Source organism: Oryzias latipes, chromosome 24, assembly GCF_053564925.1.
Source record: "Oryzias latipes strain Hd-rR chromosome 24, Olatipes_Hd-rR_3.1".
In the NCBI taxonomy this organism is placed as follows: domain Eukaryota; kingdom Metazoa; phylum Chordata; class Actinopteri; order Beloniformes; family Adrianichthyidae; genus Oryzias; species Oryzias latipes.
In genome coordinates, this window is record NC_136260.1 from 13,829,686 (window position 1) to 13,847,805 (window position 18,120).

Below are 18,120 nucleotides of genomic sequence, written 5' to 3' on the forward strand. Positions count from 1 at the left end.
TCCTGCAGTTTCAGGTCAAAAATAACTTTTGTTTGCTAAATTGCTGAATAATAAAGTCTAATTTTATATTTGAATTGATTTTATTTTGGAAGTCAGATATTCATTTTGAACAAAAACAAACCAAAAAATGTAGGAAGTGATGTCACAGCTTCATCTTCAAGTTTCTGCTTCCTTTAGGGACTATTTGGAGAAAAAACAGGTCAAATGTCAAGAAAAGGATTTGGATTTCAAAGTATTGATTTTTTTTAAATGGATAGTTTGGAGAAATTAAAAAGCTTCTTCTTTTTAATGAAACTAAATAATCAAAACTGCTTAAAGGTTTTTTTTTATAAAATCACACTGAAAAGAGAAAAATAAATAATTACTCTGGAAAACTCTTGAGTCAGGAGTGAAAGAATTCTTCTGAGATATGAAAAGTACTAAGAGGAATAAAACGACAGCTTTATTTGAGTTTGTCAAGTCTCAGGGAGAAGATGTAGCAGAACTAAAAGCTCATTTCCTAAAATTGGCTCAGACACGGATAACAAGCAAATGATAAGTCACTTGAACGCAGATTATCATGACCTTTTGACCTTTGAAAGAGGAATGCAGCCTAAGGAGGGGGTGAGTTTTCCAGATCAGTCATCCAGAAACAAAACTACAAACACAGTGAAAGCGATTCTGCCTCAAAAACCCTGTCAACGAAGTTTGAAGAAAACAGACCTTAAGATCGGAGCTTTTGGATTCGCTCTGAGTAAAATTGCAATGTGCCAAGATGATAATGATAATAAATGTGGCGTCTTTTATCATTTGATGCACCGGTGCTTTGCGGGAAAACTTTCCTCGGCTCCTGCAGCCCTTCACGCTCGTGGGCTTTTACTCTGACAAACGCCAGCGCCGGGTTCTGCAGGAAATGAATGTTCTCCATCCATCAAAGGATTTTTGCTCTCGGTCTGATCCGGATTTAAGCTGCGGTGCGTTATCGAAGCGCCGCAGACGGGTCAGAGCCGGATGTCTCACCCATTCAGGTGGGGGTCTCAACTCCTCCTGAACGCGGGGGCCTTTATGGAAACGCTGCTAATGACAACGGACGCACTTAAGAGAATGAGCGTTTCCGTTTAATCGCCTAAAAGGCCCGACGTGGCGTTATGTCAGAGGAAACTCAGCAGAGCCTCCGGTTTCAAAAAGAAAATACACATCTGATCAGAGGTCAAAAGTGAACAGGTTTCTTCATAAAATGTAAAAACTTTGACACATAAAGTGAAAGGATTCCTCTTTTTCACAAATATCCGTTCATTTCATCTCAGGAGGCGGAGCCAGAACATGTTCACGGCCGGTTCTGGATTATATAAAGCCTGAGAGTCTGACCTGCCCACCAGGGGGATTAAAGCAGGATTTTATGAGGAAGAATGCTTTTTCCCCCTTTTTTCTAGGATTAGAAGCGCGTTTGTGAATCTAAAGTTACTTCAAAAGCCGACTTCCCTCTAGAAACTTCTTTTTAGGAGGAATTTTTTGTACGGATTCCTACGGAGACATAAGTCTTTGAACCTTACAGCTTAGTTTGTTCTGAGGCAATGCCACCTAGTGGTTATTTGGTAAACTAACATGTCTCCAACGACTTTAGATTTGAAATGTGCTTCAAACAGGAAGTCAGAAAGTTGGTTTATAGAATAAACATTTTCCTCCAAAATGGACTGGAGGTTCTCTTATTTTCAGATAATATTGTAGATTGGGAACTTTGGAAATTAAAATTCTAAACTCATCAGGTACATGAATCATTTCTGCAAATTTTAAGTCACTCAATTCAAATTTTAAGCTTAAAATTTGCAGAAATGATTCCCTTAATTTGACAAAAAGATCCTTAAATTCTCTATATGAGTGGATACATTCCACTCCAGATTTCTAAGAACACACCTTTCGGGGAAAACAGGGAGGGAAAAAGCTTTGCCTTTTCTTTTCTCTACATCTTTAGAAACTTCTGACGAGCAAAGAAAGAGTCCGAGTAAACAGAGATGATATTTATTCATTCCTGCGATGAATACAGCTGTTGTAAACAAAAGTCACTGGAAATAAGAACTGAATACAGCAAAGAATTTGTTTAAAGTCAGGAATGTTCAGCTGGTCAAAGCCTCATAGCAGATTTCTGCTCTCTTCCCAAAGCTTAAAAAAACAAACTCTTAAGACATTTGTGAAATACATAAAAATGAGAAACGACAGTAAAAAAAAAAAAAAGGTGAAATAAAGAGCCAAAAATGTGCGTTTGAGCAACGTGAGAGCATATGTTCTTCAGCACACGTCTGGGAGAGAAGGTGAAAGGTTGGAGGAGATTGCCATCACAGTTGGAAGTGAAGGTTGGAGGAGCATCAGCTGAGGTCGGATCTGCAGGCATCGGATGTGGGATCGACTGGAAGATCCTTCCGCCTATTTTGAAATGCTCAAACTAAACAAGAATCCTCACATTTCGCCGCAAACTTCATTTTCTTTGCGCTCGGGTTATCGGCACAGCTGTGCAACATCGGGAAGAGGCTCCCGTTTGGAATGTGAGGAGGAATGGGAGGGGGGGGGGGGGGGGGGGGGGGGCAGGTGCCTGCTGTGCAGCTCATGCATGACGTTATCCAGCAGGAAAAACAATATACTAGAGCAGGATTTCATTTAGAGCTAAAGTGCCAGATAAGAGAAAAGGCTGGAAAAAGAGAGAAATCCCATTAGAACTCTGCTTTAACCTCTGACAGCATTCCCAGTGACAAAAATAGGATAGAAAAATGCCCTCTATATAGCATTTGACTGTTCATGTCTGTAGGTTAAAAATATAGATATTTATATATATATTTATATATACCAGGCTGCAAATATTCAACATCCCATTAGAAAACATTTGAGTGGAACAGGCACAGTAGTGTTACCCTGGATAGGAATGTTAGAAAACATATAAAAGAGTGGAAAGTGAAGCGCTGCAGCGCCGTGCAGGCAGGAAACCGTCTCCATCCCAAACCAACAGCTTAAACCTTTAGCTTTTAAAATCTATTCTTTGTGCATCACAAACAAAGGGAGAAAAGAAGACAGGCAACCAGGAAAGAGCGCCCCCTGCCTTCTGTCACGTCAGTAGTACTGAGAGAGAACCTGGAGAGAGCAGGAGACGTTTCCAGCGGTAAGGCCTCGGAGTCTTTCCATTGGCAAAGGTTAAACATCTGGAAGCAAATGACTCCCAACTCCACCGGCTCCAGTGTGCAAACGGAAAATCTGACAAGCAGGGGAGGAGTTTCTGTCTCGGTGAAGAGTTGGTGCTGGAGGGGGCTCGGGGAAATGCTCCTGCTCTCTGATTGGTGGACAGGCTGGGAGCCGGAGGCTGACTGGGCTCACGTCAAATGGATGGCTTTCTTTAGCTTCTCTATCTCCATCTGGGAGGAACACAAACAAACAAACAAACAAACAAAGGGGATCATCATGGAGGAGAGAAAACCACATGGAACATTGAGAATCACTTCCTGTTCTCTGCAAACAATTATCATATACTTCCTGTATGACCACCTGACTAGATTTTACTATAAAACATTACTTTGTTTTATTTTCCATCCTAAAATGTAAATATTTGTACGCAGATGATAATATTTTACACAAACTCAAACATGAAAAGTACATTTAATGATAGTAAAACCCAAAGATTTGTTGGTTTAGAAGACAAAGTGACAAAGTCCCGAACGCATCAACAGTATGTTCTGCATGAGCAGAAAACCACTGAACTTTGTTTTCTAGGCGATTTTCTTGGTTGATGACTCTGAAAAAGCAGACAAGCTGGTTTATCTTTGAGACTCGGCTGCACTGAAGTCATCCTTCCTGCTGGGAATCACAGATATGGAGGCGGCGTGCGGTGTTTCGCTGAAGGGATTACCCCAAAGTGACTGACAATGAGGACGGGACCAAAGGCAGCAGACCGGGCGCCAATGACAACGAGGCGTCACATCACCGCAAAGGCGGTCTGTCACTCTGACTGGTGAGTCCAGAGAAGGCCGGCTCCTTCAGTCCATGGATTATTACAATCTATGGATAAAATCTGTCCTCTACAATATCTGCACACAGATCAGTCTCATGGAAAGGTTTGTCTCCATTCTTTCTTTGTTCTCTAGATTTCAGGACAGAAACATTCGAATGTTTTCCTTAAACAGTCTGTTGGGGAGGACTGTGAGGAAGGAGGACTGTATTGCTGATTCGGGTTAGGAGTTTAACCGTAAACAAGATGGGGTGTCGGTCAGGACACAGGGAGGAGGAAAAAGGAGAGGTGACTCCACTTGTCAGACGTTCTGCATTTATTCCTTTGCTGAATATTCCAATTTAGTCTGTAAACAACAAAAATCCTCTCATCACTAAATAAATAACACAAATAGCCCTGCTGTAAATACATAAATTACATAAAACAAGAAAACTGACTCAGTATGTCATTATGAAATAAACTCCAAATAGGCAAAATGATAGGTAAATTGGCAACCTCCAGAATAGGCAAAATATATAAATATATAATCAGATTTGCTTTAAACCTCATAGAAACAGTTACAACAGTGACACCTAGCGGCCGAGAAAAATAACTGCACGAATAAAACGAGCGAAGCATATAAAACAATGGATTCAAACACTTACGTTTTCTCAGTTACTTAATATTGAAATACAGCAACTGGAATGAACTGTGGTGTTAGACAAGGTTTTTTGGCAACTTAAGTCTCTCTCTCTGCTGCTGGTCCAGAGCACATGGAAGCAGGAACTAGCTCAACAAATCCAGAAAAACCACCGAAGAAGAAAAGGAACTCGGCATCACTTCCTGTGATGTCATCAACAATGGGCTGAGCCTTCACAACAGCCGCCCCCAAATGTGCAAGGCACATTTGCTTCAAATAAACATAAAGTGCAAACTGAAACTAATCTTCCCCAGATGGCAATGCAGGTAACAAAACTAAACGAGCAACGGGTCGGGTGTACACATGTCCATTTATCTCAACATCAGCCGACCGGATGTGTCCATCATCACTCTGATGAATCTTAACAACTCTTCCTATGGGCCAGGAAGCTCGGGGCAGCTGAGAATCAACTAACATGATCACTGCACCCATGTAGAGTTCTGGGGTGGCTGAATGCCATTTCTGCCTGGTCTGCAAGGTGGGGAGGTATTCCCGAAGGAATCTTGCCCAAAAGTGGTCGGCGAGCACCTGTGAGTGCCGCCAACGTCTCTGACTCAGGATCTCAGTGTCTGGATAGACCACCTGAGGCAGCGATCCGTCAGGCCGCCCCATCAGGAGACTGTTAGGTGTCACAGGGTCAATGTCTGCCACGTCCGCAGAGACGTAGCCCAGAGGTTTAGAGTTAAGGATCATCTCCACCTCCAAGAGCACAGTAAGAAGCACTTCCTCGTAGACTGGTTGGGCTCCAACAGATGTGTATAGGGCCGTCTTCACAGAACGAATTTCCCGCTCCCACACACCACCAAAATGTGGAGCTGCTGGTGGGTTGAAGTGAAACCTAATTTTCTGCTGAGCAAGCTGTTGCTGTAGGGCAGGTTCCATGCTTGTAAAGGCCTCCTTGAGTTCACATTCTCCACCTTTGAAGTTGGTCCCCCGATCAGACCAAATCTCCGCTGGTGTCCCACGTCTGGCGATGAATCTTCTTAGGGCCATGAGGTAGGCGTCCACGTCCATGCTTCTCAGGAGATCCAGGTGCACTGCTCTGGTTGTCAGACACTTGAAGATTATTCCCCAACGCTTTTCATGGCGTCTAGCCACTTTAACCAGCATTGGACCGAAACAATCCACACCAGTGGAGTAAAAAGCTGGCTTGAATATTCTTAGGCGAGCAGCTGGCAGGTCTGCCATTTTAGGGATGGCTGGTCTGGCCCTCCAGCGCCGGCATTCCACACAGGTGTGTTGGTATTTGCGGATGGCCTCCCTGCCACGTAATATCCAGAATGATCTCCGCAACTCCGCAAAGACCCGCTCTGGACCTGGATGGTGGAGGTCTTGGTCGTACCTTTTAATCAGCAGCAGCGTAACTGGATGTGTCGGATCTAGGACGATCGGGTGCAACGTTAAGTCACTAAGGCCCTCTAACCGACGCAGCCGACCACCTACTCTTATTAGGCCTGATGACTGGTCCAGCTCAGGAGAGAGGGTAAGTAAGCGGCTGCTAGATGAGACTGACTTCCCTGCTGCTAACAGTTTGTAGTCCTCTGGGAAAGACTCTTGTTGTGCCTGCTGTATGACAAGTTTCTCCGCTTGGCGATACTCTTCGGCGATCGGAGGAGAATCTGACGGGCTCGATGCATGGAGGGCATGGACTTTAGCCTCGATGCACTCCTGCCAGGTCTTGTAAACAGTAGCATTTTGGCTGCTTGGTGAAGTAACTGCTAAACCACAGTAGGCAGTTTTCCGAAGCTCTGTAGAGTCTTCCTGTGGCTCTGTGCTAGGTCTCTCTGGCCAGGTGTCTGGGTCTTGGAGAAGAAAAGGAGGTCCTTGTGACCACCTATTATGCTCTGTGAGGGCTCTCAGGGGTTTCCCTCTGGTCAGGTCATCCGCCGGATTGTTGACTGAATCCACATAGCGCCAGGTACCATTCTTTGTGAGCTCTTGGATCTCGGCTACTCTTCCTCCGACAAAGACCTTATAGCGACAGGATTGTGATTGCAGCCAGGTTAAAACTGTTGTGGAGTCGGACCATAACACCATCTGATTCACTGTCCTGGTGAGTTCTTTCTCCAGGACATGAGCTAGTTGGGCAGCTGTGAGGGCAGCGCAGAGTTCCAGACGGGGAATCGATTGGACGCGCTTAGGAGCCACTCGTGATCGTGCAAGAATGAAGGACAGGTGTACCTCACCGTTGCTGTCTTGAGTTCGCAGGTAGGCCACTGCTCCGTAGGCTTGCTCAGAGGCATCCGCAAAAATGTGGACTTGGTGCGTGGTTTCTCCTGAGGTTGTACTTACAGGCACATAAGGCCGTGGGAGAGACAGCAGAGGTAGAAACTGAAGCTCTGCCTCCCAACTGGTCCAGGCTTGAAGTAGTTCTGAGGGCAGGTTGGAGTCGTCCCAACCACGTTTCTTGTCCCATAACTGCCGAATGATGAGCTTTGCGCGGGTGGTGTAGGGCAACAGATAACCTAAGGGATCATACTGTGATGCTAGGACTTTGTAGATGTTCCTGAGAGTTGGTTTCTCATAGGTCACGGACCTATGTTTGTAGCCCAGGGTGTCTGTCTCCCAGTTCCAACTGAGGCCAAGGGTAGATTCTTGTGGATCTGACTTATCTTGTGCGAGCCACAGCTCCAGGCTCTCAGATCTGGCATCTTGAGGTAAGTGGCTGAGTACACTTGCATCGTTGCAGGCCCACTGGCGTAAATCAAAGCCTGCTGATGCTAGGAGGGCTCTTAGACGATCCACGAGGGACTTGGCTTCCTCTGATGAGTCCAGACTCTGTAAGCAGTTATCAACGTAGAAGCAATTTTCCACTGAAAACTTCAGGTCCTCAATGGGATGGCTCTGATCTGCGACGAGGCGTTGAAGAGCATAAGTGGCACAGCAGGGGCTGCATGTTGTTCCAAAGGGAAGGACCTGCCACTCAAAAACTCTCGGAGGTTCATCCACTCGTAGGTCCCGCCACAGGAACTTGAGGAGGGGGCGATCGCCAGGAAGGAGGCGGACCTGGTGGAACATCCCTTTGATGTCACCACTAACTGCAATGGGGTGCTCTCGAAATCTTAACAGGACTCCAAGCAATGAAGCCCCGAGGGTGGGGCCCGGTAGGAGGAACTGATTCAGGGACTGTCCATGGTACTCATGAGAGCAGTTGAAAACCAGCCGGGATTTCCCATTGTGGCTAACAAGATGATGGGGAATGTACCACTCCTCTTGGTGAAAGGTTTCTTGAGGGACTTCCTTCACAGCACCTGCATCTATGAGTTTCTTTATTTCTTTCTTGTACACCTCAGCTTGTTCTGGGTTCCTCAGAAGGCGTCTCTCTGTGCTGCGCAGCAGAGCCAAGACAGAGTCCTTGGGTGCAGCTAGCAGTGGCATGTCTGGGTGGCGCAGTAATGGGGTGGCATATCTGTTGATGCCGTTCACCTCTGTGCGGATTGTATTGGCTTCGAGCATGTCCACAGCCTGTTGGTCCTGTTTGGAGCGAACAACTTCCTTTTCAGGTCGGTACGGCACGGTGTCCATTTGCCAGAGCCTCTCCACATGCTTGTAAAGCTCTTCAAACTTTGGTGGGGATGAGGTAAACAGGCACTGCACTGCATTGGTAGGCCGCCCCGTCAGGTGAACTGGGCCTTGGAGGGTCCACCCTAGTCTTGTGTGAACTGCTGCTGGGCTGCCGGGGGGACCGAGTCTGACTGGCTCAATTGGTGTGATGAGGTGAGGCTGGTCAGAACCGATAAGGAGGAACGGTTCTGCATCTCTAAGAGCAGGGATAGGAAGACCACGTAGGTGGCTGAACTTCTTCTGCAGGCGTTCAATGGGATAGGTGTGCTGGGCTAGGCTGAGATGGTTAGCTGTAAAGGCACCCTCAATCTTGTAGCTGGTGTGAGGCCGAGCCACTGAGGAGATGTGGAAGGTCACACCATATCCATGCAGGACCTGAATATCCTGTCTGACTGTGCGGAGAGGAAGATCTTCAGGTGTCCCCTTAATGCCCAGAGCTTTGGCTGCTGTTGGTAGCAGCATGGACCTTTCAGACCCATCATCCAGAATTGCAAATGCGCTCAGGGTCCGTCCACCATAATGGATGAGGATGGGAACCACCTTCAGCATGACTCGGCTTCCTGCTCCTGGTCGATCTAAGTAGAGGGTGTTGGAGGCAGAGCTGGTTAAGCAGCTTTCTTGTTTGGCTACTTCATGAGAAACTCTTTCAGTCTTTGCATTAATCTCATGAAGGGGCAGGAGATGCTTTCCATTGCACAAGCTGCAAGGTTTCTTTAATGTGCACTGAGCAGCAAGGTGGGTTCGTGCACAACGCCAGCAACGCCTATTGACTTGAATCCAGTCTTTTAGCTGCTCTTTGGAGAGTTTGGCAACTTCACCACACTGACTGAGATAATGTTCATTGCTGTCACAATAGGCGCAGTACACTTTACTCTTAAACTTCTCTTTCATGTAACCAGCTTTAGATGACAAGGTTGGTTTTGACTCACCAGCGCCATGGAGGACCATCACACTTTGTTTGGCTGTACGAGTCTCGTTCTTCATGCTCGGCCTGTCTCTGGAAGTCTTTGGAGTGGTTTGGTTGTCAAACCCTTGACACCAGGACTCATAGCGTAACCACTCTGACAGGTCAATTAAGGTGTGGCTGGTTCCTGCCTGCTTAAACTGGTGTCTGCGGAAATCAGCACACTGTTCAGGTGGAAGCTTGCTGAGGAGACGTGCAACGTGTGATCCACAGTTCAGTTCAACTTCACCTTCAGGGCCCAAGGTTTGCAGCAGCCCCACCAGAGACTGTATTTGGAGGGCAAACTTCTGAAATGCAGCAATATCTCCACGCTTCACTTTCGGTGCATCGAGAACACTGGCTATCTTTCTGAGGGCAAGTTGATGGGGTTGGCCAAACTTATCATGGAGAGCTGCCAGTGTGTCGGTGTAGGGGGTTGGAGAGTTCAGATAAGCATCCGCTATAAGCCTGGCTTCTTCCAGCTTAAGGTGGTCTACTAATACTTGGTATCTGAACAGTTCGGTGGTGTTAGCAGGAAGCAGGTTCTCTAGGGCTATGCGGAGCCTGGCAAACTCACTGGGGTCTGGATTTGTGAACTTAGGAATGGTAGGTTGAGGACCTCTATAGAGCTGTTCAGGTACTGCAGGTGGCATGTGGGGGTTAGCAGGCTGAATGCGTGGTGCTGCCCTCATAGCTGGAGATGGGGGCTGAGTTGGCTGAAAGAATGACTGCTTTGTATTTACAGAGGCTGCAGCCAGTGGTATATGTGGTGGAGGAGGAGGAGGCCACTGGGGGGAATTATCAGAGTCTCTAAAAGAGTAATATGCTTGGTTACTTGCCCCTTCAATCTTTAGCTGCTTCATATCCTGCTGCAGGTCTTCTTCAGGTTCAGGCCAGGGGGGAGGATCAGGCCAATCACTCTCCTCCTGAGGTTCTAGCTTAGGAAAGGATATCTGGGGAACTTCAACTCTGAGATGTTGAGCTGGACTGTGGGACTGAGCAATTTCTGATTTCAGTGTCCGAGCGACATTGATTAGCTCTTTGATCTCGCTTCGAGCTTCGTGCAGGTCCTTTAAGCCCGACTGGATCCACTGTTGTGACTGAAGCAGCTTGGCATTCTCCTCTTGAATAGCTCTGATCTCTGCAGAGAAGTGGGGGCCGTGGTGTGGTCCAGCCTGGTATGAGCGTGTGGGTGCAGACAGCGTTTCCCATCCCCTATTTCTCCTCTGGAAGCAGCTTGGGGCTAGCTGAGGCGTCTCGGAGTGAGCAGCATTCTCCATGAAGCTTCCTGAGGGAGCTTGAGGTGGTTGGAAGAAACTCATCTGGGCTGGGTCCTCTTGCAGGGGGGCGAGAGTCCTCAGTGGCGGTGGTGAGCTCCACTGTGGTAGATCTCTTGGCTGATATCCCACATAATCTACTTCATAATCTTGAAGACTGACAGGACGTCGAAACTGTCTCTTGGGCCTTACATCAGGGTGCATCTCTTCTGCGAGATCCATCTTGAGTACTGTTAATCCGGCTCGAAGGACCAGAATGTTGGGGAGGACTGTGAGGAAGGAGGACTGTATTGCTGATTCGGGTTAGGAGTTTAACCGTAAACAAGATGGGGTATCGGTCAGGACACAGGGAGGAGGAAAAAGGAGAGGTGACTCCACTTGTCAGACGTTCTGCATTTATTCCTTTGCTGAATATTCCAATTTAGTCTGTAAACAACAAAAATCCTCTCATCACTAAATAAATAACACAAATAGCCCTGCTGTAAATACATAAATTACATAAAACAAGAAAACTGACTCAGTATGTCATTATGAAATAAACTCCAAATAGGCAAAATGATAGGTAAATTGGCAACCTCCAGAATAGGCAAAATATATAAATATATAATCAGATTTGCTTTAAACCTCATAGAAACAGTTACAACAGTGACACCTAGCGGCCGAGAAAAATAACTGCACGAATAAAACGAGCGAAGCATATAAAACAATGGATTCAAACACTTACGTTTTCTCAGTTACTTAATATTGAAATACAGCAACTGGAATGAACTGTGGTGTTAGACAAGGTTTTTTGGCAACTTAAGTCTCTCTCTCTGCTGCTGGTCCAGAGCACATGGAAGCAGGAACTAGCTCAACAAATCCAGAAAAACCACCGAAGAAGAAAAGGAACTCGGCATCACTTCCTGTGATGTCATCAACAATGGGCTGAGCCTTCACAACACAGTCAAACCAGAAGATAAGAACCGCCCCGCTTAGCCTCGCCTCAACGGATGAATACGACTGAGAACATTTTTATAAATACATGATAATAAAGAAGAGTCCACCATGTTTGAAACTTTATTAGCCCCATCTTCTTAACAACAGAGGCAGCTGCAGAATATTCTACAGAGTGGGTTTGGTGGGACGGAACAACTGCAGCAAGAAATCCATATTTCCAGTTCAAACTAGAACGGTTTTTTATTTTGTTAAATGGAAATTTCTTTTCTTCTTGTTTCCTTCCGACTCTTTTCTGCACAAAAAAACTGTCCAAAGAGTCTTGTTTTTCCTTTCCTTTAGCGGTCAGCATAAGAAAACAGCGTTTGTGTTTAAGACACGTGACGGAGGAGAACGCCTATGATTGAATCAGAGAGGGGGAGGAGAGAGAAAAAAGAGAAATTTTTAGATTATAATAAGAGAAGAATCTAGATTATTGGATGGCTTTTACACTAAGTATTTGTTTAATGGCTTTTGTTTTTCAAATTTGATTTTGTTTTTCTGTAAAACCCTTTGAGTCGGAAAAGTGCCACAGAAATAAAGTTTGGATTTGATTCCCAACAGTTCAGCGCTGCAACCCTCTTTCAGAATAAAAGCCCAAACTTTTAGAAAACCAGGATCCTCTACATTTCAAAATGTATTCGAAAAGTGAAAAAAGTTTTGATGATTTTCCCTAAACTCTGACACAATCACTGTGTTCACTCATATGATGAGAAGCATCTTGAACGAATACCGACTGTTACTCGTTGAGTAGCTGGAAATGTGCTGCTTATGAATAGAAGCTTATGAAGTTTTTGTTGGCATTAAAGAAAAGTCTGCTAGAGGACCTGGACCACGGTACATTTGGAGGCCAGCGAGGAGCAGTGAGCGTAAACAAGGCAGGGCTGATCTGACCATGAACGCACAAACGCTCGATAAGTGCTTTAAGCTGAACGCAGACGGCTCAGCGTGTGGCTCCGCTGCCATCGATGCTACCTGCAGCGTCAGGCGCTTTAGCCGCTCCTCATCCAGCTCTACTCGAAGCTCCGAGATCTCTTTCCTGGAAACAAACAGAGAGGAGTCGTCAGCAGGAGGCCGCCGTTCTCTGACCTCCAACATGACGTTCATAACCACAAAATACAACTGATAGAATTATCAATTTATGAACATTTCTAATAAAAGGACGAATATAAGCTCAAAAAGCAAAAGTTCAGCTTACATTGAAGGATTTACAAATAAAAACATGTTTTCTGGTTACGTTTGCTGGACTTTGAGCAGCTCCACAGTCAGCAGCAGGTCTTTGATTTGGCCCCTGAGGTCTTCCAGCTGAGCGTTGGGCTCCTCGGGCTCCAGCCGGGCTTTGCCGCTCTGCGAGGCATTGGCGTCCACCCCGGGAGACGTGGCGGGGGCCGCTTTCGCCTCGGCGGGCCTGCTGAGCAGCGGCGACAGGCTGTTGATGGAAGGCTGTGTGGATGAGGAGAAAAATGTTGACAGCTGTCCATCAAACGCGCTTGCAGAATGTCAAAGATCTGGCAACCCAAACCTCCAGCAAGTATAAGTCAGTCAGAATGAGAGGGCAAGAGAAATTCTTTTGCCACAAACTAACCTTTTGTTTTGTTCCAGCTTGATGACTAAATTAGCTAAAACTTTTATACATCGTTAAAGATTTCTAATCTATTCTTTAAATATTCAGACTGTTTTCCGTTTTTTATTTTATTTTCAAGTCTGCCACCTTTTCTGCCATGTGCAAAACTCAACTTTAATTTATATATAATTATATTAATTATATATATAATTTAAATCCAGATTTTTTCATGAATCATGAACAACTTTTACTCTTTCTAAACTATCATTTTTATGAATTTTAGGACATTTTCCTCATTTGTCACCTGAAAAAGTAAAAAAAAAAAAAAATGAAATTTTTTTCATCTATAAGCATTTGGATGAGAGTTTAGCAGAAATCAAAACAAAACTGATGGAACTGAACTTTTAGCGGCTCTACATCAATCCTTTCAAAATAAAACCACCATGAAGAAAAACTTAACTTAACTTAAAATTGTAGTTTTTTCACAGCAATTTTTTGGTGTGAAAAGTTTACATGGAAAGCAATGGATTAAATGACAAAATGTGAACAAGTAGAAACATGTATTTATGAGGTTTAATTGACATTTTATCTGCCACTAAGGGGGTAAAATATGGGGGACGTTAAGTTAATGAGACATTTGTTTAGTGTCTGCTCTCAACAATCGTTTAGTTTTAGCTAAATGTGTCTATAAAAAAACAAACAAACATATTTTTGAGCAATAGAAATATTTCAAAGCTTCAGCTTTCATCAGAAACCAGTGAGGTAAAAGCAGGATGATGATTTTGCTTCATCAATCTGCTCTGACAGACGGACGATCCCGCTCTGCCACGCAGTCGCTGGGCAGATCACAGAGACACAAAGCAGCACCGCAAGAGAAAAAACACACAAACACACTCCGGTGTGTGAGTCCAAATGCAGCCATTACAACAATGTTGTGACAGACAAAGCAGGAGACTCTGATCCAGTGTTCTATAGAAACCCTTTCTTCCCGTTTAATTGTCCAACCAGCACTTCCTGCGCTCAAACAGCCTGGAATTACGTCAATTTCCAGTTTTGGAGGTCCGCTCATAAATCTGAGCTACCTCTTCAATCTGTACAGTTTTTCGCTGTTGCTGTGACTTTAGGCGACATTTAATTTGAGGCTTTTGCCGACTAATGCAACGCTGCTCTGAACTTTTGAGCTACTCGCTACATACATTTCACGCCGCGGCGTAAGTCCACAGCAGATCTTCCGTTTGACCTCCTGATGAGTCTCGTCTGCATTTCTCCCACTCTCCATGTGCACACGACCCCACCGGGTGGACAACGTACCGGACACTGTTGCCATCTAAGCCCCCCACCCCCATACCATTGTGACCATACTATAATTACATATGGAAGGGGGGGGGACTTCAGGCTCATCCCGGCCCCCCCTCGGCGTGCGGTCGCTCTGAAGCCGAGCACCTGCGGCTCGCAGTCCTCAGGTAACGATCCTCTGCTGACCGCCGCTCCAGACGCCATCGACAGCAATTAACGAAGAGGGGGAGGGGCAGCAGGTGGGGGGGCTCTCTTAGCGGCAGAGCGGGGTCTGGAGGGGGCCAATTAAATGACCAACACCAGCTCGTTTGTGGGTCTTTAGTGCTGCTGATCATCGGTTTGTGTCGACACAGCAAATGAATAAAAACAGATTTTCTTTGGATCTGTTGGTGAAGTTTCAGGTTTGATGACTCTGCAGCTCCAGAGAAACTCCAGGATCTATTTCTTTTTTTAACCAAAGAGATTTTTATTCAGTAAATCATATTGTTTTGTCTTTGTGGCAGAATATATATACAGTGGGGCAAACAAACATTTATTTAGCCACCAAGTGTTCAATTTCTCCCACATAAAAAAAGAGAGAGGCGTGCTAATTTCATTATAAATAAACCTCAACTATGAGAGACAAAATGAGGGGGGGGGGAAAATCACATTGTCTGATAATTTATTTGTAAATTATGGTGGAAACCAAGTATTTGGTCAAAAACAAAAGTTCGACTCAATACTTTGTTTTATACCCTTTTTTGGCAGCAGTCAAACATTTTCTCTAAGTTTTCATAAACTGCTGCTGGTGTTTTGGCCCATTCCTCCATGCAGATCTCCTCTAGAGCAGTGAGGTTTTGTTTGGGGCACATTTCATTTCTTCACATCAAGCTGGTATTGCAGACTCAGTCTTCCCGGCCCGGTGCAGGTCAACTATTTGGTTTCTGGTGTCCTTAGACAGCTCTTTGGTCTTGGTCATCGTAGAGTTTGGAGCGTGACTGTTTCAGGTGGTGGACAGGTGTCTTTTCCACAGATAACCAGTTACCACAGCTAACAACTGGAGGACAGAGGATGTCTTACAGAAGAAGTTAAAGGTCTGTGAGAGTCAGAAATCTTCCTCGTTTGTAGATGACCAAATACTTATTTGCCACCATTTACAAATAAATTCTTTTTTTTGTCATTTTGTTGAGGTGTACCTATGATGAAAATGAGAGGACCTCTCTCATCTTTTTAAGTGGAGGGACTTGCACAATTGCTGGCTGACTAAATACCCTTTTACCCCACTGCATGTCTGTATGAATGTATATTAGAAATTTTAAACCATTAATTAAGTTGTTTTCATTTTTAGAACTGAAATGAGGGAATTCAGTGAAGAGTAAGAATATTTCTTTATTAAAGGATTAATAAATGCAGTCATCGTGATTCCAAAAGATTCTGTTGTGGACAAAAGCGGCTTTTTTTATAGCTGCGCAAAGAATCAGTGAGAATCAGCTGATTCCCGTTGATCATGTAAGGGATGAAGAGTAACGGTAGGTCAAAGAGCGAGTATGATTTAGCTGCTGACGTCTCAAACGGTTAACCAAGAAGTAAAGGTGGATTTGAATGGGGAAAAAAAAAAAATCGCCATCGATAACAGATCTGTTATTTTGGCGGTCAAAGTGGTCCTTACCTTCCTGGTTTCGGTTAGCTTTGGCTTTGCTGCCTCCTCATCCTCAGGCCTGAAGAACTTCTCCACGATCGTATCTTTTGTCGGCTGCAAGAGAACAGGAAAGGCGTGACGTCCTGATGCCACGCAGACTTTTCAACAGTAAAGACAGACGGACGCCAAAAGGCCTAATAGGAGCAACATCAAGCGGATCTTTTGCTACTTTGTTCTCGGACTAAAAAAGGCGAACAGGTTCAGTGAAGCCCGACTAAACGCTGCTTATAAAGGAAAGTGTCAGCAAATAAAATAAAATAAATTAAATTGTCCTGGTCACATGATTGTAGAAATTAAATTAAACTAACATCTTGAGCTTTTATTGAGATTTCCTTCTTTTTTTTAAATATTTTTATTAAATTGGAAAGTTTTCTATTTATAGGCCTTTTTATTTCAGTAAACTGTATTTAAGCTTTACCCATACAGTTAAGAAACAAGGATATACAGATTTAAAAACATTATTTTTTTTTTTTGGGGGGGGGGGGGGGGGTGCATTAAGACAATGTCTTTTATTTCTTCATTTCCATTTTTATAGCCATTTCAGAAAGCTTAAACAAAACTTTTTTCTACACAAAGCTAGACATTTAAAGTAAACCAAGAGCTTTTGGTGCATAAATTTTGAATTTTTACATCAAAAACTGACAGAAAAGCATTTGTTTCCCTAAAAATCAGAAGGCAGTTGAATAAAAGATTTAGGTAATCAGTGTTGGTTATTAAAAATAAAAAAAGAATTAGATTTTAATCCATATTTTTAAAATGAGCTCCAATTAAAGAAGCAAGACTCTAAGTTTTCCCAAATGCTGCACAAATATTGATCCCGAATAACTGATTGAGTCTTCTTTTTGATGAAACTTTGATCCATAGATCTAAAAGGGTAGGATTTATTTTATGAGGCGTATTCCAGCTTAGAGGTTTAAAAAAAAAAAAAAGCGTATTAAATATCTATTTAAATATTTTTGGAAAGAGAAAAGATGACATGTCAACCAGAGAGAAGGCAATCTTCTGGGTTTCAAATCTCTATTCTTCTGCTTAAATCCATTCAGACGTTGAGATTTCTGACAGATTATTTTCGCTCGCAGCTTCCTCACCGATTTCTCCGCCACAAACTGGGTGGGCGGCCTCCTGCCGAGCATCTTGGGTCTGTTAGCCGTGGGGTGAGAGAGCTTCTCTGACGCAGCCGACAAGTCGTCAAAACTCATCAGGTCTGCGGAAAAGAGAGGAGGAGCAAAAACCAGAGGGAATGACTGTTAAGTGGAAGAACAAGTGACTCCTCTGATTTCATTTCACTCGTTTAATAGTGTTATTGCTCACGGGTGGCTCATTTCCTGCCTGCTAATGATGCGGCCGCTCTTATTTTGAAATGCCGTCTGTTTTCAGAATGTCACCCAGAGGTTATGCATGATCCCTACAGGCTGTCATAACAGCAACATGCCAGCGCTGGACGGGCTGCTCGGTACTTCAGAAGGAAGTGAGCCGGCAGCTCTGCTGCAGAGAACGTCGACTAAAGCACCGCAGCAGAAAACATACAGAAAAGCAGGCTGGGACGGTTATGTTGACATGAATGCATTTTTAAAGACACAAGTTCTCTGCAGCGATTTTTTTTGCTCCAGTTATTAGTTAAGGGTTTTAAGACGGAACATTCAGTTATTGAACTTCAAACAACACTAATGCCAATGAAACTAAATGAGCCTTTGTTAATGTCTCCTACCATTGAAGGGTTTTCAAATTCAAACTTGCCTGATGCGGGTGGGGCCTGGGTTTGGGGGGCTGGTTGAAGCTGGTCCTTGGTCCCTTCAGGGGGCTTTTCCTCCATGTTTCCTGCCAAAGGTTTGGGTTTGGAGGGAGCCAGCGGCTCCACTTCTGGTTTTTGCCGTGAGGAGGACACCTCTCCATTTTCTCTACATTTAAAAAAAAGAAGAATAAAAAATACACATTTATTTGATCAGTGAAGTTGTTTTTTATTGGAAAAAAAGTAACAAAAGGTATTTTCTAATAAACACAATTAATACAAATGTGAAAGATGAAAAACATCTCAAATTAACTTTATTAAAGATGCACAATACTGAATTTAACAATGAAAAAGTCTCCATTTGAGTTTTTTGGGGTGAATCTTATTGTGAAATGTGTGAGATTTCCAACGCCTCCCTGTTTGTTCAGCAAAAACCTATTTTAAACACCTG

At 44.2% G+C, this 18,120-nt stretch overlaps 1 protein-coding gene and 1 long non-coding RNA gene across 4 annotated transcripts in view; both read right to left on the bottom strand.

Moving 5' to 3' along the window:
• Positions 1–1,982: 1,982 nt before the first annotated feature.
• cd2ap (CD2-associated protein) overlaps positions 1,983–18,120 on the bottom strand; it is a 55,768-nt gene continuing 39,630 nt past the window's right edge. For 2 of the 3 annotated variants that reach the window (XM_023952734.2, XM_023952735.2), the window contains 6 exons: positions 17,678–17,838; positions 17,029–17,144; positions 15,911–15,994; positions 12,640–12,845; positions 12,378–12,441; positions 1,983–3,377 (listed from right to left, as the gene is read on the bottom strand). In XM_023952734.2, the coding sequence (XP_023808502.1) occupies positions 3,336–3,377; positions 12,378–12,441; positions 12,640–12,845; positions 15,911–15,994; positions 17,029–17,144; positions 17,678–17,838 (673 nt within the window). In that variant the 3' untranslated portion in view covers positions 1,983–3,335. Of the gene's footprint in view, positions 3,378–9,139; positions 11,158–12,377; positions 12,442–12,639; positions 12,846–15,910; positions 15,995–17,028; positions 17,145–17,677; positions 17,839–18,120 lie in introns of those variants that run through there. The other variant, XM_078942692.1, reaches the window with a different exon arrangement.
• LOC144981345 (uncharacterized) lies at positions 10,809–11,293 on the bottom strand. The gene is made up of 2 exons (XR_002872850.2): positions 11,155–11,293; positions 10,809–10,856 (listed from the first exon to the last, which is right to left on the bottom strand). It is a non-coding gene; the product is annotated as an uncharacterized LOC144981345 (long non-coding RNA).